Raw genomic sequence first — 27,825 nt, 5'->3', positions numbered from 1 at the left:
TCCACGGGATTTGGCGAGACTTGTCATCAAAGCTTTGGAATCTTCTGTAAAGTTCCATCGACAGGCACCACCACAGTCACCGAACTAAATTTGGGAATTTCATTCAAAATGGTAAGAAATACTTTGTTGATCTTTTGTAAAATCTATAGCAATAATGTGTCAATAGAGTCTTCATTTACCCAATCGTTTTTTTTGGAGTTGGGAACGAAGTGATAGGGACTGTTTGCACGTGGTCGCCATGCGAGCTGTGACTAAGATCGCGATCATGGCAGACCTCAAACCGGCTTCAGACGACCAGTACATGTTTTGACTCGAATTAGCACGAGTACTGGTTGTGTTCCACAGACGATTTTTTGTTTTCAAACCCATACCGGGCAGAGCAGTACACTGCCATCGAGTTACTGTGAATGATACTGATTAGTTCGTCAATAATTTATTCTTGTTTCTACTTTATGGTTTATCTCTAACAATGCCACTGTCCCAGTAAAAACTAAAAATTAATGAGGTCCATAGTAAAGGAGTATACACTGTACTAAAGCAAATGCAGTAAGAATTAAGCAAATCTCTTTATACTCAGCCCACATGGACCAGTAATAACAAGGACAAAAAGTATAACCACCACTTAAACAAGTTAAACTTAAAGTTAAAGCTTTTAACTAGTTTTACTTTTTTCATAAACAGTTACCCAAACCCATTCACCCCATAGGGCCCATCTAATCCATCAACACTCAGGGATACCTCTTCCCATGTGAATAAATTAATGCGATTTCTCAATTTTTACAAAAAATCAATCCTTTCATTCAAAGTGCACAGTGTTTGCAAAATTTATCTGCATACACTGGAGAGAAACAAAAAGTTAAGCTCATCAGGTAATCTCTTTGTACCTCAGTACTACTTGTATGAATTCATACTATTACTGTATTAGTATTACATAGAAAGATTCCAAAGATCTAAGGTGCAAAGTTAATATTTCTCCCAACTCCCTTGCTTTCCAAATGCTTGACCAGACAATGCTTTCCTATTTAGTATCTTAGTGTCAAAGGAGAATTCTTCAAGCTGTGACATGTGAATTCTCTTGTAGCAAACTTTTCAGTACTCTATGTGCTTGCTTGGCTGTCTAAAGATAACAGTTGTGTAAAAAAACTACGTTGAATATTTTCTTTGACAAAGCCAGTATAATGTAGATGCTGTTAGTGTCACAATGAAACTGCTTTTCAGAACAGTATTACTTATTAATGTTGTTTACATTTGAAACAAACTAATGAAATGTATACATGCATTCTGTGTGTGTATGTGTGCGTGTATGTGTGTGTGCACACGGGTGCGTGTGAACTGTTCAGAGTCAATGTATTGAGAGTGCATCACTTTGTGAAGTTTCAGTGATCATTTGATGATTTGCTTCACATCCCAACGTACACTCACTGTACACACTTGTGAACACTTTAAAGTTTCTGCCCCTCCTCTTGCAAGTGCCTCATTTATTGTACATACAGATTTGATAGAGGGATACACATGTTTGTACACACACACAGTGACACACACACACAGTGACACATACAGTGACACACACACACACACACACAGAGTTATGTACAAACATGGAAATAAGTGGATGTTTGCAAAAAGATGTTACATACAAGCATGGAAATAAACAGATGTTTACTAAAGTTTGTTTATTTTTTTAAGATTTTTCTTGAAGTAATATAAAAATTTGGGATTATTTTGTTGAAATGTATGGAGGGAGAGGTTGAAGTTATTTCAGTTTAAATCTATACTTTTCATATATTTTATATCATTATGTAGAATGTATCAAAAAGAAGTAAAATTGAAAGTGTGGGGGTAATTTAAATGTTATTAATTTTTTTTTCCTAAAAAATTGCAGGTATCTTTGAATCCAGTTCAGATTCTCAGCTATGGGGCTGAAGAAGAAAAGGCTGAGACTGCTCGTATGGTGAGTTAGCAGTTTGATTTGTGCGCTTGGTTGGTTGTCTTGCTTCTTATCCTTTTGTCGTGTTTTTTCATGATTTTATTTTTCTTAAAGAGAAAACTTGTCAACATGCAGATTGTTAGTGGGGCACAATTACAATTTAATGTTATTGAATGTGTCTGTGGTTCTGTTGAATATGAGAATTATTATATGTTTGAAAAAAAAGTGTTGTTACATGAATAGTAGACTATACATAATAATAAAAGTCTTATATTGATACTGTGACTATACATTATAAAAGTCTTATGTTGATACTGTAAATTTATATTATACATAATGATCATATAGTCATACCTTTATATTTCTTCATATCATTTCTAAGCATCATATTTTCCTGAATGATATTAATTCAGTTACCATTATACCTTTATATTTCTTCATATCATTGCAAAGCATCATATTTTCCTGAATGATATTAATTCAGTTACCCCTTCACTCATACCATTTCTTTCAGTCCTCTTTTGTGGGTGCCATCGCCATTGGAGACTTGGTCAAGAGCACACTGGGCCCCAAAGGAATGGTAAGTCAGTTTTTGTTCATAGAGATTTTAAAAGAAAATATTCTTTGTGATTTGATGTTACTGGTGCACTGAGAGACATACACTGGATTCAGACAGACTATTTCATATGGATGAGAAGAGTGCTTGTTAATGTTATACACTTAGATTACCTGTTGGTTTAGCATGACAAGTGATTTGTCATTATTGCCAAGTCCTTTCAAGAGAAACGAATAACAGTAATTCAGTCATCAGTTGCATTTAAAAAAAGAAAATCTGTTCAGATCTAATGGGTACAAAATTTTTATATTTATTTTTAGGATGGTCATTCTGTGGTCTGTTTTGTAGTGACATGGAAACAAGATTTCTCCCTTGTAGTGAAGGTTCTTTTGGATAATACCTCTTTCCCTTTACCCTCAATCAAACACTCCTATCACACACACACACACACACACACACACACACACACACTACCTCTTTCCCTTTACCCTCAATCAAACACTCCTATCACACACACACACACACACACACACACACACACACACACACACACACACACACACACAAATACCTCTTTCCCTTTACCCTCAATCAAACACTCCTATCACACACACACACACACACACACACACACACACACACACTCTCTCTCTCTCTCTCTCTGTCTCTCACACACACACACACACACACACACACACACAACCTAATTACTTTAAAGGTGCTGAGCCAAAAAATGGTACCATAAAATTCATTAAGAAGAGCAGTCTGGACATCAGGACTGTTTATAATTATTATACACACACACATACACACACACACACACACACACACTATATATATATATATATATATATATATATATATATATATATATATATATATATATATATGGTAAAATAATGTGTGTGTATATATACTGTCAACATATTTAACCTAAGTTGGCTACAACAGATGGTGAAACTGCGCCTTTTTTGTGTGTCAGGACAAAATTTTACAGAGCAGTTCCAGCAATGAGACTGTGCAAGTGACCAACGATGGCGCCACCATCCTCAAAGCCATTGGTGTAGACAACCCTGCTGCCAAGGTTCTGGTCGGTGAGTGGATCACGTCCGTGTGTCTGGGCCTCAGTTTTATGATTTTTTTTTTTATAGATTTTTTTTTATATATAAAACATAACAATATGTCTTTATTGTCAGTTTAAGACATGAAAATTGACATTGGTCACCACTGCAGTTTTAACAAGTTCTCTAAAACATCACACTTATTAACCCTTTTGCTGCCAGGAAAATAAGATTTAAGTGAAATCTAATTCAGTAATTGCCAGGGTTTTTTTTCCACAAAAAACGGGTATACATTTTCAAAAAATTATGTGCTCTTTGTTATTGGAGAAAGACCCATAAAAGTATATATTTTCTGAAAGGGAAATGAATAAAGAATACAAAACACATGATGTTTTCCCATTTTATGTATTTTTAGTGACATGCTGTTGTTTTGAAATCAGTGTTTTGTTTTTTGTCACATTTTCAACTTGTTCATTACAAACATTAGTCAGGTAATTTGCACTAAAATGTCATATTTTCTAGACAAATGGATATCTGCACACACAAAATCATACTAGAACAACCACAATATAAAAAAACTGAAAAAGAAATAGATACATAATGCATTGTGACTTCTGCGAGTGATGATATGGATGTGAAGCCACGCCCCTCAGTCTCCACCCCCCTCCTCTTCACCCCTCTAACACAGTCACTTTATCCAGTTCTCATCAGACTGTGTTGGCTGTGCCAAGAAAATAGCCCACACTGCTAAAAATTTGGTGACTTCTGTCGTCTGCTAGAACTGAACAGCCGGCATCACTCACTTGGCCGCTCTCTTGATTGCTCTCTTTATTTTCAATCAAATCGTCCTATAAATGTTCACCACTGTCTTCTCCTTCGAATTTATGCTTCAGTTCTTTCTGAGCATCAGCAAAAGAAAGTAATCTTGGTTGATTCAGTTCGCCACGATCGCATGTCTTGAGCACGGAGTCAGTCCGACATTTTGTTGAGCGAGCGAGGAGAGGAGCCAGGCAAAGACTGCGGCCAGTAACCCAACCAAAACGTTCAAATAAAGGACTGCCTTATGACGCAGATGGTGTTTCTAGCTATGAATAGAATCTAGAAAGATTCCCCAAGCTAAAGCTACCAGCATTTTTGTCAACGAACTGAATGCAAAGCAGGGAAAAGTCAGAATATTTTGATGACGAGTTATCTCGTCATTGTGGCAGCGAAGCGTATATGCTTTCCATGACGAGTTATCTCGTCATATAGGCAGCCTAGGGGTTAAAGAGATATCACATTTAGATTCACAATCTTCAAGAAGTTCAGAATGAAACACCAACAGTTGCATTTTTCACACAAAGAGAATGACTGTGAGCCTCAATATTCTTAAAAGAATCTTTATATAAAAGTTCACCAACACCTCCCACACCCCTCAACACACATTATTTTATTATGTTCCCTTGACAAGCCCAGCCATAAACCATTGTCACTTTGAAATGGGCATTCCTGTTTGTGGATAGTGCAGATATTAAGATGGAGCAGGAAGATGACAAAGTGTTGACCTGTGTGTTTTCAGACATTTCCAAGGTGCAGGATGATGAGGTGGGGGATGGAACAACATCTGTTGTGGTTCTGGCCTGTGAACTGCTCAAGGTAACATGTCCATTGCTGTCCTGTCAGAGGATTGACTCTGGTCTGTTCCTGCACTGACATTGTTTATTAACCCTTAACGATGAAGTTAGGGAAGAGATAGAATGAGGGTTTTGTGGGTCCTTGTGTGTGTGCGCGCGTGTGTGCCCTTTCTGGGCATGTTTGGGATCATATTGTTGAACCCATCTTCATCTAACTGGTTAAAGCAAACAGCCATGATGACATTTATGAAGGCTTTGGAAATGGTCAGAGGTCAGTGTCAAAGCAAAACAATTGTCATGTGAATGATCCATGGTCAAGACAAGTTCACAACACGGTCTCACAGAAAAAGTTTATGGCTTTGTTGAGGTTGTGTCTTGTTACGTCTGACCTTCATTAAACCTTTCCTGCAAAGGCCATTTCAAAGGACAGGACAACGGAGCTGATTTTGTGTTGTAGAAGAAGGCTGAAGTGTTGCATTTGAGTGTGTCTTGGATACTGATTGTATTCTTTGTTTTTGGGAAGTCATTTGACTTGTGAATGGGATGTGTTTAGGATAAGAATGACTGTGTTCGTGAGAGTGTGACAGAGATGCAGTTGTGATGATGAATGGTGTTGTAGAACTAGAAGATTAAAATGACAATGTTTGTGTGGTGTGGTTGTTTGTGTGTGTGTGTGTGTGGTGTGGTATGCTTGTCTGTTCATGCGTGTGTGCATGTGTCTGGTGTGTGGTGTGAATGTGTGTACGTGTCTGTGATATGGAGTGAGTGAGTGTGTGTGTGTCGGTGGTGTGTGTGTGTGTGTCTGTATGTGTGTGAGTGAGTGTGTGTGTGTGTGGTCGGTGTGTGTGTGTGTGTGTTTATATACATGTATATGTGTTTCATGTGTGTGTGTGCAGGAGGCTGAGAGCCTAGTGAGTCAGAAGTTGCACCCTCAGACAGTGATCGTTGGCTGGCGGAAAGCTGTGGATGAGGCACGACGTGCTCTGGTTGCCAGTGCCAATGACAATGGGTATGTGGCCTTCAGCCAATGCTGGAATGGTGCAGTTGATGTATCATATCAAGGAAGAGCTTGTCGCTGAAGTGCGCAGCACCACCTTTATTTTAATTTATTTCTTCTTTTTTTTCTGCCTGCAAGCGTACTTCTTTTCTTATTGAAGAGGATTTTTGTTGCTGTGGGTTCTTTTATGTGCGTTAAGTACATGTTACTCACAAGAGTTGGGTTTAACATCGTACAGATTACCACTCGAGGTCCAGTGGAGGGGAGAAAATACTGGTGAGTGTGGGATTTGATGCTGTGCGCTCAGGTTCTCTTGCTTCCTTCCATGGTGGACGCATTACCACTAGGCCACCACTCTGTATACCGTGTAGCCTTCATCATTTTTAGTTTGTTCAGTTTGCTACAGGTCTTGCATGTGTTGTCAATCATAGTGCCAGCTCCAGTATAGATATTTCAGTATAATTTTGTGGTCAACTCAAGTATTTTTAATTGTGCTGTAACAGTGTGGAAGAAATTGTTACAACTAGTTACTTATGAATTATAATCTTGTGTTGAGCGTGTGATGGGAATGCTGCTAAGATTTTTTGTCAGCTTCTGTGATAAAATTGATTTATTCAGAGATGATACATTTATATTGCAATTTCCATTAAAAACAAATAGTTCATTTGTATTGCTATTGAAATATTTTTCCTCAAGGCACACTACTTGAGAATTAATATTATGATCAAGAATTGTGAAAAACATTGAAATGAAAATATGAACATTCCCCCCCATACTACACACCAGTCACATTGGGGTTCATTGCTAGGGAACTCCAAGCTGCTGGGACAAGAAACATTTGACATTATGTTGTGTGTGCAATAGGAAAGACACGAAGAAGTTAATATAAAATTAACATAGAAACATGTTTATCACAGTTGATGTGTGTTGTGTGTGTGTCTGGAAAGATGAGAAAAAGTCAATATAGAAACCTGTTATATGTGTGGCAGGAAAGACGCAGAGAAGTTGATGTAGAAACATGTTATCACATTTGACATGTGTGTTGTATGTGTGTGGCGGGAAAGACACACAAAAGTTAATATAGAAACATGTTTATCATATTTGATGTATTTTATGTGTGTGGCAGGAAAGACAAAAAAACTTACATAGAAATGTGTTTGTCACAGTTGACATGTGTGGTGTGTGGGGGGCAGGAAAGACAAAAAAAACAACTTAGTATAGAAATATGTTTATCACAGCTGACATGTATGACATGTGTGTCTCAGGAAAGACGCAAAGAAGTTCCGTGAGGACCTGATGAACATTGCCCGCACCACGCTCAGCTCCAAGATCCTGACGCAGCACAAGGACTACTTTGCCACTCTGGCCGTCGACGCTGTGCTCAGGCTGAAGGTCAGATGGGAACTCGCTGCTAGTATTCCGCTGCTGCTTTTGTTTGGGGCTCCGTCAGAAATGATGAGTGTGTAGAACTAGAGTTAACTGTAGGATTGTACTATTATGAACTACAGTTCTATTTTCCTGTTTAGTGGCATCTTGGCATGTGTGGTATAGCTTTGAATAAAGACAAAAGAAAGATACACATACAAACAATGAGAATTGAAATGGTTGCCGTCAGTGTGAAAGACTGGAAATTAGGGGCTAGGCTATAAGCAGTAAAGATAGCAATCTATTGGAGAATGTGGTGTTACTGTATATAATATAGGGTGAAGTAACTATGTGTGTGTGAATGGCTGTGGTGTGTGTGATGTGACAGTATTATTTATCATTATTATTTTTCATGTGACAGTATGTGATAAAGGTGAAGTAACCATGTGTATGTGAATGGATGTGCTATGTGTTAAATAGCAGTTCATAATGTAAGATGAAGTAACCCGTATGTAAACTGATGTACTGTATGTGGTGTATGTAATGTTCGGTGAAGATACTAACATGTTTCAGTGAATGGCTTTGCTGTGTGCTATGTGACTATATATAATGTAGTATGAAGTTACAGTGTGTATGTGAATGATGTGCTGTGTGTGATGTGACATAATATAATGTGAAGGAACCTTGTGTGTGTGTGAATGATGTGTAATGTGTGATGTGACTATTTAATGTAAGGTGAAGCAACCATGTGTGCGTGAATGGCTGTACTATGTTTGATGTGACTGTGTAATGTGATGTGAAGTAACCATGAATTTGTGAATGGCTATGCTGTTTGTGATGTGACTATGTGATGTTAGGTGAAGTAACCATGTGTGTGTGAATGGCTTTTCTGTGTGTGATGTGGCTGTGTAATGTGATGTGAAGTAACCATGAATATGTGAATGGCATTTCTGTGTGTGATGTGACTGTGTAATGTGATGTGAAATAACCATGTGTGTGTGAATTGCTGTGCTGTGTATGATGTGACAGTATTACATGTAAGGTGAGTTAACCATGTGTGTGTGTGTGAATGTCTGTGTTACAGGGCAGTGGTAACCTGGATGCCATCCAGATCATCAAGAAGTTGGGTGGCAATTTGAGGGACTCCTACCTGGACGAAGGTGAGACTGATCCTCGTGTTGGCATCATGTTTTAGTGTGTGTGTGTGTATGTGTGTATACGTGTGTGTGTGAAGAGAGAGAGAGAGAGAGAGAGAGAGAGAGAGAGAAAGCAGATCTTGTGTTGATAATGGAATCTGTTGTTATTGATGTCTGTTTTTTTATCAGTTGTAAATTGCATCACAAATGAATAGTTCACCGCATGTCTCTCTCACATGTCTGCATTTACTGTTAGTTATTTCACCATACTGCAGTGATGGCCAGCAGTGTCATGTGGCATAACACTTTATATTTGGGGTTGATAAAGAATCCAATGTTGAGCTTTAATGTAAATCAAGGCTAACCTGACAAAGGAGAGAATTTAGGACCAATGTAGACATGAGTGCGAAACATAATAAATTAAACAAGAAAGGTCACTTTTGAAAACACTTGTTTGAGAGTAGATCATATAACACATGGTAAAGAACACGAGGGTGCTGGTAATGGACTGAAACTCTTTCTTGTATGTTCAAGTGAGCTGTTCCCATGACTGTGACATACTCTTGGTGTGCATGCTGGGTATGTTGTCGTTTGCACAACCCACGAAACACTTAACTTGGATAGCGGGAACTTCAGTGTGCGCAGTTGATCTGCATGCAGTTACATAGAATAGGGGTTCAGGCACTAGCAGGGTTGCACATCTGTTGACCTTGGAGATGGGAGAAATCTCCGCCCTTAAGCCACTAGGCGATGTGACTGGGATTCAAACCTAGGACTCTCTTGAAAGTTATTTGAAAGTCCAGCACTTCAACTGCTCAGCTGCTCATTGAAATGAAGAAGCGAGATTCTCTGGGCAGGAGGGGGTGAGGGGAGGATGGCAGGGTATGTAAATAACAGAATTGCTCTGTCTGAACTGGAGACTTGTCCATGAGTGTGGGGTTGAAATGTGTGTTTGGTGTGTGTGGTCAGGGTTCCTGTCTGTCCATGATGTAGCACAGGGTGTGGGGTTGAGATGTGTGGTTGGTGTGTGTGGTCAGGGTTCCTGTCTGTCCATGATGTAGCACAGGGTGTAGGGTTGAGATGTATGGTTGGTGTGTGTGGTCAGGGTTCCTGTCTGTCCATGATGTAGCACAGGGTGTAGGGTTGAGATGTATGGTTGGTGTGTGTGGTCAGGGTTCCTGTCTGTCCATGATGTGGTACAGGGTGTGGGGTTGAGATGTATGGTTGGTGTGTGTGGTCAGGGTTCCTGTCTGTCCATGATGTAGCACAGGGTGTGGGGTTGAGATGTGTGTTTGGTGTGTGTGGTCAGGGTTCCTGTCTGTCCATGATGTAGCACAGGGTGTAGGGTTGAGATGTATGGTTGGTGTGTGTGGTCAGGGTTCCTGTCTGTCCATGATGTAGCACAGGGTGTAGGGTTGAGATGTATGGTTGGTGTGTGTGGTCAGGGTTCCTGTCTGTCCATGATGTAGCACAGGGTGTAGGGTTGAGATGTATGGTTGGTGTGTGTGGTCAGGGTTCCTGTCTGTCCATGATGTGGTACAGGGTGTGGGGTTGAGATGTATGGTTGGTGTGTGTGGTCAGGGTTCCTGTCTGTCCATGATGTAGCACAGGGTGTAGGGTTGAGATGTATGGTTGGTGTGTGTGGTCAGGGTTCCTGTCTGTCCATGATGTAGCACAGGGTGTAGGGTTGAGATGTATGGTTGGTGTGTGTGGTCCGGGTTCCTGTCTGTCCATGATGTAGCACAGGGTGTAGGGTTGAGATGTATGGTTGGTGTGTGTGGTCAGGGTTCCTGTCTGTCCATGATGTGGCACAGGGTGTGGGGTTGAGATGTATGGTTGGTGTGTGTGGTCAGGGTTCCTGTCTGTCCATGATGTGGTACAGGGTGTGGGGTTGAGATGTGTGGTTGGTGTGTGTGGTCAGGGTTCCTGTCTGTCCATGATGAGGCAGAGTGTGGGGTTGAGATGTATGGTTGGTGTGTGTGGTCAGGGTTCCTGTCTGTCCATGATGTAGCACAGGGTGTGGGGTTGAGATGTATGGTTGGTGTGTGTGGTCAGGGTTCCTGTCTGTCCATGATGTAGTACAGGGTGTAGGGTTGAGATGTATGGTTGGTGTGTGTGGTCAGGGTTCCTGCTGGACAAGAAGGTGGGGGTGAACCAGCCCAAGAAGATGGAGAACTGCAAGATCCTCATCGCCAACACCCCCATGGACACAGATAAAATCAAGGTTAGTGCTCTCCTCCACTCATGTTGGAGGTTATGCTTGAGACTGTACACATGTAAAGTGGGCCATTTCTGAACATAAAATGGGCTGTTGTTCACATCTTTCTTTTATACCATTTTGAAAAAGAGAGAGAGAGAGAGTGTGTGTGTGTGTGTTTTTCTGTCTGTGTCTCTGAGTGGATCGTGAAATCTGTTATCTCTTGAGTGGATCATAGCATCTGTTGAAACAGGTAACTATTTATCTGTTATGAGTTTCAACACTTGAAGCCAGACTGACTGAAAAAATGAAACAAGAACAACTAAACTCCCTGCAGTAAAGGATCATTTTTGATGATTATATCACTGAATCTGTATGCTTGTGTATTTGTACATTTGAGTAAGATTAACAAAATCATATTGGACGTAAAGAATTTCATTTATGAATAATGAAAAGAAATATTGTTTGCTCACCAGTTGTGATACAGTTTAGATTTTGAAGTCAAAAGATTTAAACCTGAAACCATGTGTGTTTCAGGTGTTTGGGTCGCGTGTGCGTGTGGACGCAGTGTCCAAGGTGGCAGAACTGGAAGTGGCGGAGAAGGAGAAGATGAAGGACAAGGTGGACAGAATCATCAAACACGGCTGTAACGTCTTCATCAACAGGTCAGTGTCAGGGTGCAAACAAGGGAACACATACAGTACTTTTTGGCTTACAAGACACTGCAGCGCATAGTTTAGTTTTCATAAACAGGGCACATGCAGGTGATAAAACACGGGTCAGATTTGAGTAAAAATATTTGCGCTTTGTAACCTGGAATCATAAGCAAGTTAAAAGTGAACAGATGGAAGACAGTTCCTAAGACGGAGTGTAGTATGACTGAAGATGGTAATTTATTGACAGAAGGAATCTGATTGGACAAGTGTTATTTGTGTTACCAGATCACTCTTTCCTATTTTACTTCACCAATTATATTGTTACTTGATCAGACCTTTCCTGCCTGTGTATGCCACTTTCTTATTAAAACAAAAAGAAAAACTAAAATGAAGATTTATAGATTGCTTATATTACAAGAACCCTACATGTTGTTATAGGTATATGTTGAAATCATAAATGTCAGGGTAGCAAAATACAATAACAAGACACGCTTGGTTTTCTGTGACATGCTTATACATGTGCCTGCTTATGGGTGCACATAAACTGTACGCAGACACACACACAAACACAAATGCATCCACATTTCAAATTCACACACGCGCACACACACACACACACACACACACACACAGACTAAAAAAAAGAAATGAAAAGAGCAGTGACCAGTCTGAATGGAAATATTTTGACAGTGGATGTGAAGGACGGAGTGGAATCTGGGGGCCACAAGTGTTTGGTATAAAACAGCTCCATGCTTTCCATGTCAGCATACAAGGGTGCTAATAAAAGTAGTGTGACAGTAGATGAGAGTGATCAGGATGGAAGGGAAAGGGGTGAGTGGTTTATTGCTTGGAACTGTTGATTGTGTTGTGCATGTATGTGTCTCAGGTCAAGTCAAATCAATATTTTATTTCATGATGGTAAATTGAATAAGTCAACGATTGCTTTTTTACATCAAGCCATCAATGAAAAAGAAAGGAAAAAAAAAAGAAAAAAGAGAAAAAATACAGAAAGAGAGAGAGAGAGAGAGAGAGAGAAACACAAGCAAAATAAAAGCAACAACAACAAAATGAATATATATACAAGAACATTGTGATAATGAAATACACAGTTGCATTTTTATTTCACACGCACACTTGAACACAATTACTTGGACATAAATACACCATGCCCATCCCATTCACGTGCACATATTACCTCATATACTATGTGTATGTGAGAAAAGAAATAACTGTGTGGTGCATGGTGTGTGTGAGGAATAAAATAACCATGTACATGGTGTGTGTAAATTAGGAGAGAAATAACTGTGTGGTGCATGGTGTGTGTGAGGAATAAAATAACCATGTACATGGTGTGTGTAAATTAGGAGAGATAACTGTGTGGTGTATGGTGTGTGTGAGGAATAAAATAACCATGTACATGGTGTGTATAAATTAGGAGAGAAATAACTGTGTGGTGTATGGTGTGTGTGAGGAATAAAATAACCATGTGCATGGTGTGTGTATGTGAGAAAAGAAATAACCGTGTGGTGTATGGTGTGTGTGAGGAATAAAATAACCATGTACATGGTGTGTGTATGTGAGAAAAGAAATAACCGTAGGTGCATGGTGTGTACGAGGAATAAAATAACAATGTGCATGGTGTGTGTATGTGAGAAAAGAAATAACCGTGTGGTGTATGGTGTGTGTGAGGAATAAAATAACCATGTGCATGGTGTGTGTATGTGAGAAAAGAAATAACCGTAGGTGCATGGTGTGTACGAGGAATAAAATAACCATGTGCATGGTGTGTGTATGTGAGAAAAGAAATAACTGTGGTGCATGGTGTGTGTGAGGAATAAGATAACCATGTACATGGTGTGTGTAAATGGGGAAAGAAATAACTGTGTGGTGCATGGTGTGTGCGTGTGAGAAAAAAAATAACTGTGTGGTGCATGGTGTGTGTGAGGAAGGAAATAACCATGTGCATGGTGTGTGTGTGAGGAAGGAAATAACCATGTGCATGGTGTGTGTGAGGAAGGAAATAACCATGTGCGTGGTGTGTGTGTGTGAGGAAGGAAATAACCATGTGCATTGTGTGTGTGTGAGGAAGGAAATAACCATGTGCATGGTGTGTGTGTGAGGAAGGAAATAACCATGTGCATTGTGTGTGTGTGAGGAAGGAAATAACCATGTGCATGGTGTGTGTGTGAGGAAGGAAATAACCATGTGCATGGTGTGTGTGAGGAAGGAAATAACCATGTGGTGCTTGGTGTGTATGACAGGCAGCTGATCTACAACTACCCGGAGCAGCTGTTTGCCGATGCTGGGTTGATGGCCATTGAACACGCCGACTTTGAGGGAGTGGAGCGTCTGGCTCTGGTCACAGGTCAGTGCTTCTGTCTGTTCACTGTAGGTTTACTCAGTGAAAAACAAAACAAAACTGAGTCACAAGGACACTTCTATTTTGGGTCATTGTGCGAAATAAAAGAAAGATAAAGCTTGTGCTTTGTGACCAGCTGTTGGTCAGTTGTATGCAATGAAGTGGTGTTGCTGCTAATGCTGCAGCCTGATGTGGTATGGGGCAGGGATCTCTGTGTCAAATGTCCCATTGATAGACAAACTGGTATTTCATTTATTTTTCTGAAGGATCTTAGCATATGCAGATTTTGTTTCCTTTTTCTGCATATGCAGATTAGTTTCCTTTTTCTGTGATAAGCAACAGAACATTATTAGTGTGTGTATTACTTTGTGTGAGGACAGCTATTTTTTTCTTGATATTTTCACATTCAAGGAGAAACTGACCCAGAATATGAGAAACAGTTGCATTGTCCAGATTTTGTTCTGAGTTGTTTTTGAGCTTTAGAAGAGCCCTTTATCACTTGAAAAGAATCATTCTGCTTAGTGTGTGTTACCCTTTTGCTTTGTCAAATCCTTGCACACAGTTCTTTCAAGTCTCATCTGAAAACCTACCTCTATCCAGAATAGTCGCTGCCACCCCCGCTTCCAGTCTGCAGTTTTTGTTTATATGTATTAATAAGCTTTGAATCAGTTATACATGTGTGTGAATGTCTGGTATGAAAGCGTTTTGATTTTTCTCTGCGCAAGATTCAGTGCTGTATGATTACGTTTGCTATTATTCTGTGCAGGTGGTGAAATCACCTCCACCTTTGACTGCCCAGAGAAAACTAAACTGGGTCAATGTGACCTGATTGAAGAGGTGATGATCGGGGAGGACAAGCTGCTCAAGTTCTCAGGTGAGTGCTTACCATTTCTCTCCTGTCCACCTTGTCATACTCATGTTCAACAGTCACCACTGGCGTTGCAAGATGCACCTGGCTGTGCACCTTTCTCCTACCTTGTCACACTGTCTGGTTTTGTGTCGGAAGTATTTTGTTTCACTGATTGTCAACTGTATGGGAAAGGGAGAAGTGGAGTTATGTGTTGTGAGGGCCTCAGTGTGCTGTTGATGGTGGTGATGATGATTATGATGATGATGACAGTGGTGAAGCAGATGATGACTGGAAAGAAAGTGTACAGTTGTGGCTCTGGGTGAGGCGTGCACCATTGTATTATTGATGACGGCGATGATGATCAACGTATGTCCAGGTGTGGAACTGGGCGAGGTGTGCACCATTGTATTGGTGATTATGATAACGATGTTGATGATGAAGATGATGATGTATATCCAGGTGTGGCACTGGGCAAGGCATGCACTGTTGTATTGTTGATGATGGTAGTAATGATGATGATGAAGTTAAAAATTAATATAATGATGTGTATACAGATGTTTGACTGGGAGAGGTATTCATCATAGTGTTAATGATGACAATGATGACATGGCGCTGGGTGCGGCATGCACCATTGTGTTGTTAATAATGATGATGTGTGTACTACAGGTGTGGCACTGGGCAAGGCATGCACTATCATGTTGTTAATAATGATGATGTGTGTACTACAGGTGTGGCACTGTGCAAGGCATGCACTATCATGTTGTTAATAATGATGATGTGTGTACTACAGGTGTGTCACTGGGTGAGGCATGCACCATAGTGTTGTTAATGATGATGATGTATGTACTACAGGTGTGGCACTGGGCGAGGCATGCACCATCGTGTTGTTAATGATGATGTGTGTACTACAGGTGTGGCACTGGGCGAGGCATGCACCATAGTGTTGTTAATGATGATGTGTGTACAGGTGTGTCTGTGAGCGAGGCATGCACTATCATGTTGCTAAAAATGATGATGTACTACAGGTGTGGCACTGGGCGAGGCATGCACCATCGTGTTGTTAATGATGATGTGTGTACAGGTGTCTGTGAGCGAGGCATGCACTATCGTGTTGTTAATGATGATGATGTATGTACTACAGGTGTGGCACTGGGCGAGGCATGCACTATCATGTTGTTAATAATGATGATGTGTGTACAGGTGTGTCTGTGAGCGAGGCATGCACTATCATGTTGTTAATAATGATGATGTATGTACTACAGGTGTGGCACTGGGCAAGGCATGCACCATAGTGTTGTTAATGATGATGTGTGTACAGGTGTGTCTGTGAGCGAGGCATGCACTATCATGTTGTTAATAATGATGATGTATGTACTACAGGTGTGGCACTGGGCGAGGCATGCACCATAGTGTTGTTAATGATGATGATGTGTGTACTACAGGTGTGGCACTGGGCAAGGCATGCACTATCGTGTTAATAATGATGTGTGTACTACAGGTGTGGCACTGGGCAAGGCATGCACTATCATGTTGTTAATAATGATGATGTGTGTACTACAGGTGTGGCACTGGGCGAGGCATGCACCATAGTGTTGTTAATGATGATGTGTGTACAGGTGTGTCTGTGAGCGAGGCATGCACTATCGTGTTGTTAACTCTTTCCAGACGAAGGAATGCTCACGCATTCCTACACAAAACGTATTCGGAATAGCATTCCCCGAAAGTAAAATTCCATCATGCGCTGTACACATGATTTTGTGATTAGCCAAGCAGAGTGCGCTATTCTGGGTCACTCCACAATCGAACAGTATGATTGGTTAGTCTGGGTTGGGTGGCCTGTCTCGCACAAACGCTGACAAAGTCACTGACCGGTCGTCTGCTCGCGTGCCAGCCTGTTAGCAAAGCGGCCTCTTCTCAGAATGTTGTGAAGCGAACAAGGCAGTGACGGCAATGTTTTAGAGTTGCCGAAGTACTTGAAATGCTACAAACTGAAGGGTCGGACATTGAAGAGGTGGATGATGACGAAGAAGAAAGCGAATTTAATGCAGAAAGTGAGCATGGGTATGGTGATTCGGGGTGAAAAATTGACAGTATTTTCTACATATGGCAAAACTGTAAAAATAAGATGAGAAATTTGATTTTTTTTTTTATATGTAATAGCTCAACTCGTAACAAACCAGTTCTGAAAGTTTCATTTTCTTACACAGTATTTGTATTTTTTGTAATTTTTTTCCAAACCCTTACAAATGGGCCGTCTGTGGGGAAAAGCAAGGGAGAAAACTTGTCGTCCCAAGCGAGTTAATGATGATGTGTGTACAGGTGTGTCTGTGAGCGAGGCATGCACTATCGTGTTGTTAATGATGATGATGTATGTACTACAGGTGTGGCACTGGGCGAGGCATGCACCATCGTGTTGCGAGGAGCGACCCAGCAGATCCTGGACGAGGCTGACCGCTCTCTGCACGATGCCCTGTGTGTGCTGGCCCAGACTGTCAAGGAGACGCGCACAGTGTATGGCGGGGGTGAGGCACCAACACTACAACTTTCTTCATCTTCTTGTTTGCTTTCCTGATCCACTGTCCACCAGGCTCTGTTTCAGCATGGTGGTTGTGTCTTTAGGAAAGACTTTTCTCACTCCACCCATGACAACACTGATTTTGTGGATCAGTATACATATTTTCTCTCTCAGATATTGTACTTAATTTTGCATGTCCACGTCCACTTTATTTTTATGTCCCCCCTTTGACAGATGGGCCCCATAAGCCTTTGTCAAATAAAACAGTTGTTCTTGTTCCTCATTGCACCCAGGCATCAGTGGGTACCTGACTGGTTGGGGAAGGTTAGAACAGCAGAAGGAGAGGATTGGGCTCCACCTTCTTAGCTGAGTCTTAGACACAGTGAATGTGAATTCCCTGCATCAGTTGATGTAAAAGGCCATGGGACATTTAACATAACCTTGAACGATGAAGAAATGCACAGACGTGCTCATTAATTGGAGCACTGCACCTAGAAGTTAGGATACTCAGCCGTTTGCAGAACACGGATGAGTGCCATAGGTGGGAGTGACTGGTGTTTATAACACTAAAAAGTTTGCTTATCTTTATACTGAAATACAGTGAAATAAAGGATTAAAAAAAAAAAATTGCCAGATTGCCGGCACGTTATGATGTGGAAATACTTTCACCCATACTAACTCCCCCTCCTTTCATAAACAGTTTTTTTCTTTCATGGTGATATTCAAATATGGAAGTAAATACTTTTAAATAGATATCTACAGTCACCTGTGTGTGTTACTGGACATAAAACCTAGAATACCTTTCCTCCGACCCACAGAGTGCTCTGTGGACAGGCAATGGCAAACATGTGTGTGACTTGAGTGTGATTGAAAGAACAGCAACAAAGGTGTTCCAATTCCACTGTGTGTTGCAGGCTGTTCAGAGATGCTGATGGCAGAGGCAGTGTCCCAGCTGGCTGCCAAGACGCCCGGCAAGGAGGCCATCGCCATGGAGGCCTTCGCCAGAGCTCTCCGCATGGTCAGTTACCTCCCCTCTCTGTTCACGTCGCCATTGAAACAGTGCTTACAAATGACAATGTTGACATGAAAATTGGACGTGTTGAATTTGATCGGCTGCTGTTAATTTTTTGTTTTCTCAAATGACTCACTTTTTCTGGCAGAATACATCTCCAGCTTTTCTCCTCAGCATATCTCAGACCGGTCTCTGTTTATTCCCAGTAATCAGTGACAAAGTGGTGGTTGTTTTTTTTGTTTTGTTTCTTTTGCAGTTAATAATAATAATTATTATTATGATCAGAGGACATTTGGCACATATCTAATGATACAAAACCCCTGGGCGTTTACAATGAAAAGTACAACTACATATGCATACTAAAATCACGCAGTACACCTGCACACACAAATCCTCCCACTCCAACCCACAACTCTCACCCACTCCACACTAGATACAGACACACAATCACATGCAAGCGCACTTTGGCTGCTCAAAGTATATAAATATGTGCATGTTTGAAAATAGTAACAATAGAAATTAAAATAAAACTTTTAGAGTGAAGACAAACTAGTTAACGATTTGAATGGCTGGAAATAAATGTGTTTTCAAAGAGGCTTTGAAAGATGGGCAAGAAACAGCATGGTGGCTTCATCACTGTTTTTAAGATTGAAGTTTCCAGTGTGCATGGATCGGTGATGGCGTGTCTGTGTGTTTCAGTTGCCCACCATCATCGCAGACAATGCGGGTTACGACAGTGCCGACCTTGTGGCCAGGATGAGGGCTGCTCACACAGAGGGAAAGAAGACAGTAGGGCTGGGTGAGTCATGTCTTCACGCTGCTGCCTTTACTGTGCTTTTTTCTTCTGGTAATTCTGATCCTGTTCACCTGTGATCAGGGTTCGAGGCCCTGTTTGGGCATGGTGTTGTGTCCTTGGGAGAGACACGTTATTCTGATTTTCCTAACTCCACCCAGGTGTGAATGGGTACCTGGCTCAAGTTTGGGCAAGGTTAAAACGAGGGAAGGATTGGACACTGACTTTCCATGCTGAACCCAAGACAGTGTGGAAATAAATTCAGTGTCTGGATGGCTGTAAAAGGCTATGGGATCTTTAACCTCAGCATTGATAATGAAATTCCTTGAACAATGCCAAACATTTCTCCGTTTCCCAGTGGATTTCCTTGGTGGTTTGTTTTGAACACAAACTGTCCATAGTGTGCTCCCAGTGCATGATTACTAATATTCAACAAGTTTGGCAATGAATGCTCATGACATCACTAGTGTGTTCCTGTGTACAATTGAAAATGCTTAGCAACAACACCACAGCTGCTTTTTTCAGGCATTTGTGAAATAGAAAAAAAAGTCTTTTTTTTTCTTCAACATGAATTGTTTTTGTTCTTTTGAACGAGGAGCTGATAATTGGTCATCCCCTGATTTTCATCCATCGATAAAGCACTCTTGTAGGGTGCTTTCAAATCGCAGCTCAAGGCAGACAACTTGCAAATCAATAGAATATTATCAAGTGGAAGTAAAAAAGATGTAACCTCACTTGATAGTTCCAAAGGAAAAGGGGAACTAATGCTGAAATGGAGTGAAAGGGTAGGTGTGTAATCCACAGTTGGCAGTATCTCAGTAAGAGCTACAGCCTAAATCACAACCTGAAGTCAGTGAAGGTTGGTGGATGGAAATTTTTATTCCCACTCAGTATTAAAAATGGGAGGAACTTCTGGCGGAGAGTGGTTATATCATTGCTTGTGGCCCACCTTGATTGGTTGATCAGCTTGATTTGAAGAGCTGAAAAGCTGCTCCTCAGCATGTGCTCCTCCATTTTCAGTCTGTCTTTTGTCAAAATTCCATAGACATCCCAGCATAGTTGGGACTGGCTTTGTGGTCATGCACGAGTTGCAGACTGAACCAAACACAACCCAGGACTGGTGGACACAGATTCGGGACACATGTTCGTGTTCCACTGAACACTGATTTGACATTGACAGGTGCTGTGTTTTATAGTGTGACTCTGTCATATAAATCAGTACAATCCAAAAGAGATGGTACAAGTACAGTTAAGGAGTGACGGTGTGTTTGTCAGAATACCTGGCAGTATACCCATGGTGCATATCTCTGTCAGAATACCTGGCAGTATACCCATGGTGCATATCTCTTTCAGACAGGAAGGGTGTGTGTGAGTGAGACAGTTGACCTGACTGTAACACCATGGCTTGCGTCTGTTTCTGACATGGATGGGGGGAGTATGTCTAGAACACCTTGATGTTTGTGTGTTTCAGACAGAGGGGTGGTGTGTGTCTATAACACCATGAAATGTCTGTTTCAGATGTGGAGGGTGTGTGTTTATAAACCATGACTTGTGTGTCTGTTTCAGACTTGTAGGGTGGGTGGGTGTGTGTGTATCTACAACACCATGACGTGTGTGTGTATCTACAACACCATGACGTGTGTGTGTATCTACAACACCATGACGTGTGTGTGTATCTACAACACCATGACGTGTGTATGTATCTACAACACCATGACGTGTGTATGTATCTACAACACCATGACGTGTGTGTGTATCTACAACACCATGACGTGTTTGTGTCTGTTTCAGACATGGAGGCTGGGGACACCGGCAAGATGGATGACCTGGGCATCACAGAGTCGTTCCAGGTGAAACGCCAGGTGTTGGTCAGCGGGGCAGAGGCCGCTGAGATGATCCTGCGTGTGGACAACATCATCAGGTCAGCACCGCGCCAACGACCACAGGACCACCGCTGTCATTAATCCCCCCATCTCTCTTCCATAGCGTGCTGTGTGATCAGTCATCTTGTGTGTTAGCTGCCTGCATTTTTTTTTCATTCCCCTTTTGTGGACGTTTCTTCCTTGGGAGCGAGTCTGAGGAAGAACCAGCGCTATACTTCATTTTTTTTTTTTAATGTTCTTTTCTCGAAGGCAGAATTCCTTCTATTCACTTGAACCACTCCGATCAGTCAGGAAGGAACTGTATGGTTGTAATTTATTGTCAGATATTATTGTTGAGCCATTTGTTATTCAAGTTTTCAGTTTCTTTTAAAATATATACTCTTTACATTTTTTTTTCCCTGGCTGTTAAAGAAATTTTAATCGTTGTCAGTTACAACTGTAGTAGTGAGGGTATGATGGAATCAGCATGCTGTAATCATCATGAAATCTCAGGTTGTACTTGAATGGGAGGTAAGGGGTGGGTGGGGTGAGGTAAAGTAGGTTTTGTGGGATTAACGATCAAACAAGCGTCATCAGTGTGTGAGAGGTACTGGCTGAAAGTGTGATCCTGATGGATGGGACAGGGAGAGGGAGAGGGTGGATGAAACTGTATGATTGTGATACAGCTGTGTATTCTGTACTGCTTACACCGATCAGCCTGTGGTTTCATTAAACAACTTTCAGTTTTTATACTTGGTGTTTTGCGGTGTGAAAGCACTACGTTGTGCCTATCTCTTATTTCATGTTTATTTCAATATGAACAAGCGCATTTGTCAAGTTTTACTGATGGATCTGAGCAACAAGAAAATATATATAAAAAAAGAGAAAAACAACTGTCATCAAGTTTTACTGATGGATCTGAGCAACAATATGAAAAAAAAAGAAAAAAAAAGAAAAGAAAAACAAAAACAAGTTGAAGTGACACTGTGTACCACTTCTGTGGTGTGGTGGACTAGTGGTATCACATCTACCTGGGAAGTTTGAGAATCTGAGCACATGACATTGAATCCCACTGGTAGATTGAATCCCACATCCACCAGTGTCTCCCCTCCCACTTCACTGAGTGATGGTCTGGGTGCTTGTCATTCAGATGAGATGATAAAATGAGGACCTGTGTGTAGCATGCACTTCGCACACGTTAAAGAACCCAAGGCAACAAAGGGTTGTCCATGCCAAAATTCTGTAGAAAGTCCACTTTGATAGCAAAACAAATACATTTGCAGGCAGAAAAAAAGAATAAAAAAAAGGGTGGCACTGCTCTATAGTGGCACACTATCCTTGGGGATAGCAGCCTGAATTTCACTAGGAGAAATCTGTTGTGAGAAAAAGAGTAATGCAACGGAGATAGTGGTTACATTGGATCAAGATCAACATGTTGCATGAACAATTGTGGCCACCAAAACACTGTGAAGTATATTTCTTCTGCCTCCCTCTGCTGTCATGAAAATGGTTTTGCAGGAAGGTTCACTCGACATATTTGGTCTCCTCAGAGTTAGAATAGAAAGACAAAATAAAAAAGCATGCACTTCTATTTGGTGTGTTGTGGTGGTGTCCGGTCAGTCAGTCGTTCATTCATTGACTGTCAACATGAAACACGAACAGGTCACTTAGTTTCCCCCACTTGACCATCCAGCTTCAAAACACACACTGACTGTGAGGCACACCTCTGTCCCTGAACAAAGTCAACAGTGAAGACAAGTTGACCTGACCACTGTGAGAACTTACTACCTGTGAGGTTCACTTAACTGGGAAGGCAGTTCAAACTAGGTATCAATCTTTATTTATTTATTTTATTATTATTTTTTTTTTATCTATTTATTACTTTTGAGTGGAGAAGAGAAGGGGGAGCACATCTTATCTGTTACCTGAAGTCAAGTCTTCAAAAAAGAGAGAAATGGAACTGGGTTGTTCAATTTAAAAAAAAAAAAAGAAAAAAAAAAAGGGAACCCAAAACAAAACAAAAAAGAAACAAAACTTTATTTTGTCCAGCACAAGAACACAACAACAACTTCTACTTTGTCCAACATGAAAAGTCCTTGGAGCATAAAAACAGAGGGGTGTGACATTCTGGAGGTCTAGGTGTCTCATCCAGAGCCTGCATTTACATTGCTTTCTAGGGAGTGAGGCTTGTCTGACAAGGAAAGAGGATGGATGAATGAAGCCTGTAAACGCATACGACACACTGGAAAAAAAAAAAAAAAAAAAAAGAGGGGGTAAGGACACAGAGAAACAGTGGGAAAGAGCGTGGATGCATATGTACTTGAGCATGTGTAAAAAATGACTGTGACTGTCAGTCTTTGAAATGTGTGTATTGTTAGACCTTTAGAATATTTTGTACTGATGTGGTTAAACATAAAATGTTTTGACAGAAGTGTCAACATAGATCTATATCATTTGACTGATTCACGGCTGTGGTAAAAATGTAGATACTGCAATGTCTTTTGCTTTCAAAAGAAAAAAAAGGGAAAGAGAATGGTGGTGAATGATGAAAACATGAGCTGGAGAGAACAGGATGATGACTTCATAAGCAAAAGCGAAGACTGAAAAAGCATCACCTGTGGAGACACCAAACTAAACACCCTCCATTTTTCTTGGATGTCAAACATACAGATTACAAATGTACTTTCTTCACATTCATCACATAATGCCATGTTTGCAGAAACAATTCACACTTACTTTACCATAAGACTCGAAACAACAATTTCCACAGATGTGTATACATTATGCAGTAGCCTAAAGACTGACAAGATGTTTTGTCTAAAAGCACCAAACAACCACTGAATCGTAAAGATAACTTTATTCTGAAACCATTAACAACTGTGTTATACATACATATAACTGTACACTTAAAGAAAGGAGTGGCTGTCTCCATCAGAAGTAAACAAGCAGGTTTTTTTGTTGTTTTTTTTAAACAAAATACACAAACTTTCAAGTAACTTTGCAAGAATCTGTTGGCAATCAATAGTTCACAATTGATGTTTTGTGTCACTGACTTCCATTCAGCTGCTGAAAGCAAATGTCAAACAGATGGAGTAACACAAACCATCTCCCTGTTTGGGTCTGAGCACAGGGAAAGGGTCTTAAAACAAAAAGACAAAAAAACCTACAGAAACCAGCACCACATGGCACGAAGCAGATAAAAGGGCAGGACCCCAATGTCCCCCTTGTAAAGACACACCGCCTAGCTGGGGTTCCATCACAGACTGGTGCAATGCTTTGTGGAGGGAAGGTGGGGGTGTTAGTCCAGCTCTGAGTTGCTGCTGGCACCCCCACCCTCCCCCTCCTCAGAGCAGGACTCCACAATCACAGCGTCCTCGTCAGGCACTTCCAGTCTGCAACAAGACAGGTGACAGGCGTCGTCTGAAGGAGTGAAGCGGGTCAGGTAAGTTGATTGTGCATTACCACGCACAACACTCCCAAACACTACCTTTGTCATGTCCAGTACATCCCATCCATACCAAAATCTGTTCTGTTTGAACAGCAAAGAACAAACTGGGAAAACAGAAAAAATGAAACTGGTGACGCTCATCTCATAACCATTTCGGAATCCAGTGTCGCTAGCCAGTCACACCCCTTGGGGTGCCATCTTGTTTGGGTTTTGGTCATTGCAAAATAAGGACAGGACACTGTTCAACTGGGAGAGCAGAAAGAAACGAAGACTGTGCGACTGAATGAGTGTATAGTGTGTGTGTTGGAGGTGGTTGTGGTGTTGGGTAGTGACGCCTTGAGTAACTGAACTGTATGTGTGGTGTGGTAAGATGTGGTGTGATGAGTGTGTGTGCGTGGAGGGTGTGGTGTGGTAAGTTATGTGTGTGTGTGTGTGTGTGTGTGTGTGTGTATTCCAATGTGTGAGCATGCAAGATTTGGTTGGAGAATGATTTCATAGGTGCCACATGGCGATGGAGAATTCATGGGGCATGAACAGACAGATGACACAGACAGAAGGGGCCAACAAGGTGGAGGAAGGAGGCAGGAAAGACACTAGTCACCAAACAGTCACCACACATCTACAGGTGAGAGGAGGGAAAGACCATGTGCAGGGAGGGGCAAGGAGAAGAAAGAAAGAAGGAAGGGAGTGGGGGGACTCACGGCTTAGGAATGGTGACCAGTCCATCGTCGATCATCCTCTGGTAGGACAGGATGGCCGCGCCGTTCAGGTGTTCGTCTTCACTGAACAGCTCCACAGTCAGGGGGTCTGTGAACTGTTCATGACAAAACACATCGTACACACACTGAACAATGCATCAAGCACTGCGCACAACACACCATGCACCGCACTGTGCACAACACAACACAACACAACACACTGCGCACAACACACCATGCACCGCACTGTGCACAACACAACACGCACACATTGTGCACAACACACCATGCACCCAACACTGCACACAGCACATCACACACACTGTGCATAACACATCATACACTGTGCACAACACACCTAAGACACTGCACAACACGCACATACACTGCACAACATACCACACACTGCACTGCACACCACACATGTAAAACACAACAGACACTGTGCACAACACACATTACACACAACACATACACAATGCAAAACACATCACACTGCACACAGCACAATGTGCAAAGCACACCGCAAACAGTGCACAACACACTGCACAGCACATGTAGCACAACACACACATAGCTTATCACAGCAAAGTGCACAACACATCTCCAGAATCATGCACAAACATCAAGTTGAAATCAGTGGCCTTGTCTTGAGAACCCAACATCAAGACCTTTGTTTCAACTGCTGACAGAATCTTTTCTGCATTCCTGAATTCATAAAAGAGAAGCACTGGCAGGAGAGCGGGTTAGTTCTGCAGCTGTACAAACCCGGAATTCACTTTATTTTTCAGCCTGTTGGTCATTCAGACTTGTGTCTAAAAGCATTTGCTTTCTAGCGGTAATGCACTACCTTCTGCACTCTGTATTCTTTGGATCCACATCCATTTCTTGCATGCGTGTGTGTGTGTGTGTGTGTGTGTTCACATTTGTATGCACACATGTGCGTGTGTTCTTGTCTGGTTTGTGTGTGACTGACATGGTATTGGAAATCGCCCTGAAGGTGTTGAAAGCACTATAATCATAAATGTATTACCATTATTATGAATGATAATATCCAGTGTTACTGCTGTTGCAGTGTCAGTGTGACCCCCACCTTGATAGGAACAATGTGACCCCTACCCTGATGAGGACAATGTGACAACCCCCCCCCCCCCATCCTCTTGTGACCCCCCCCCCACCCCCCTGATGAGGATGATGTGACCCCTACCTTGAGGACATTGTACCCCCTACCCTGATGAGGAAAGATATGACCCCTACCCTGATGATGTGAGCCCCACCCACCACCTCAATTTTTTCCCTACCTTGATGAGGACGATGTGACCCTTACCTTGATATGAGGACAATGTGACCCTTACCTTGATGAGGACGATGTGACCCTTACCTTGATGAGGACAATGTGACCCTTACCTTGACGAGGACGATGTGACCTTTACCTTGACCCTTACCTTGACGAGGACAATGTGACCTTACCTTGACGAGGACAATGTGACCCTTACCTTGACCCTTACCTTGACGAGGACGATGTGACCCTTACCTTGACGAGGACGATGTGACCCTTACCTTGACGAGGACGATGTGACGCCTCATGAAGATGATGCCACTCATGGCCTGCAGGCTGGACAGAGTCCAGCGACTGCCACCAGGGGGCAGGTCCACATTGAGGAACGCCCTCAGGGCCTGGGCCGGAGTATCCCGGAACTGGGCAGGGAGGGCCTGTAGTCTGCCACAGTGAAACAGAGCATTGTTCAATATGTGCTGATTGTCTTAATGTATCATATTATACCCTTGACTGACCAAATGCTAAAAATTTACTGTCAGAATTTCTCCTCAACCCTCTGCTGCCCCATCCCCTATCATTTTTCTAAATCTTATCATTTTATTTATTTATGTTTTTTTTTTTTCATCATGTTTCTCTGTCATCTGGCCGATATCTCTGGTGACCATGTTGATACTGATAAAAGAAATGAAATGAAATGAAATTATGGTGCTTAGAGCCTCGCCGACCACTAAGGCCATCTCAAGGCTATCGCTGCGTCAATAACTACTACAAGGATAAAAAAACAACCAATTAAAACGAGTCAACACTTCAAACTTTCCACTCCAAAGTTAAAAAAAACTTCCATAGTTTAAAACCTTCAAATCTGGTTAAAAAGGTTCACTTCTTTTAAGAAGTCCATCAGCGCCCACGGAGGGACATCACGAAACAAAGTCTTCAAAGAAACCGCCGTGTAATGTCTGCGTCTAACGTCATGCAGATCCCAACAGTCAAGGAGCACGTGTTTCACGGTGAGAGACTCGTCACAGGGAATGCATCGAGGGGCCTCCTCCCCCTTCAACAAGTAAGAATGAGTAAAAAAAGTGTGCCCCGCATGCAGTCTGCACAGCACAGACTCCTCCTTTCTGTTCTTCACCCCCGAAGGGAGGGTCTCTTTTAGGTCCGGACGGATCTGGAAGAGCTTGTTGTCCGTCTGGGTGTTCCACTCCTCTTGCCAAAGATCCTTAACGTAAGTGTTGACCTTCCGCTTCATGTCTGTATAGGGTACCAAGGATCTGGACAATTCTTTCTTTACAGCGTTCCTGGCCAGCAGGTCCGCCCTTTCGTTACCACGAATGCCAACATGTCCGGGAACCCAGGCCAACACAACCTCGTATCCTTTCTTCGTTGCGAGAGTAAAAGTTTCATAAAATTCCAGCAGTTTGGGATGAGTGATATTCCTGCAGGCGATCGCCTCCAGGGCTGACAAGGAGTCGGAAAAGATCATGAATCTCTTCTGTTTCGA

General features: G+C 41.8%; 2 protein-coding genes across 2 annotated transcripts in view; one reads left to right on the top strand and one right to left on the bottom strand.

Annotated features, from left to right (window-relative positions):
• LOC143283049 (T-complex protein 1 subunit beta-like) lies at positions 1 to 21,647 on the top strand. The gene is made up of 16 exons (XM_076589054.1): positions 1 to 111; positions 1,883 to 1,951; positions 2,442 to 2,507; positions 3,466 to 3,577; positions 5,103 to 5,179; positions 6,054 to 6,166; positions 7,420 to 7,546; positions 8,604 to 8,679; positions 10,779 to 10,879; positions 11,390 to 11,517; positions 13,770 to 13,873; positions 14,634 to 14,741; positions 17,099 to 17,239; positions 18,147 to 18,250; positions 18,944 to 19,043; positions 20,829 to 21,647. The coding sequence occupies exons 1-16, from the start codon at positions 109 to 111 to the stop codon at positions 20,999 to 21,001; spliced, it is 1,602 nt and encodes a 533-aa protein (XP_076445169.1). The 5' UTR covers positions 1 to 108; the 3' UTR covers positions 21,002 to 21,647.
• Positions 21,648 to 22,922: 1,275 nt separating this feature from the next.
• The window catches only part of LOC143283047 (RING finger protein 17-like), a 127,438-nt gene continuing 122,535 nt past the window's right edge, over positions 22,923 to 27,825 (bottom strand). Inside the window, exons 39-41 of the mRNA XM_076589052.1 lie at positions 26,606 to 26,765; positions 25,049 to 25,161; positions 22,923 to 24,291 (exon numbers count right to left, since the gene is read on the bottom strand). Of these exons, the coding sequence (XP_076445167.1) occupies positions 24,198 to 24,291; positions 25,049 to 25,161; positions 26,606 to 26,765 (367 nt within the window). The 3' untranslated portion in view covers positions 22,923 to 24,197. The remainder of the gene's footprint in view (positions 24,292 to 25,048; positions 25,162 to 26,605; positions 26,766 to 27,825) is intronic.

This window comes from Babylonia areolata, chromosome 6 (assembly GCF_041734735.1).
Source record: "Babylonia areolata isolate BAREFJ2019XMU chromosome 6, ASM4173473v1, whole genome shotgun sequence".
Lineage (NCBI taxonomy): Eukaryota > Metazoa > Mollusca > Gastropoda > Neogastropoda > Buccinidae > Babylonia > Babylonia areolata.
The sequence above is the reverse complement of the archived record's forward strand: the minus strand, read 5'-3'. Positions and strand labels throughout refer to the sequence as shown.

Bases quoted from the DNA above. Each gene is read 5' to 3' on its own strand.
- LOC143283049 (XM_076589054.1), top strand. The intron at 13,874-14,633 runs GTCAGTGCTTCT...TATTCTGTGCAG, and splicing joins GCGTCTGGCTCTGGTCACAG to GTGGTGAAATCACCTCCACC. The intron at 14,742-17,098 runs GTGAGTGCTTAC...TATGTACTACAG, and splicing joins CAAGCTGCTCAAGTTCTCAG to GTGTGGCACTGGGCGAGGCA.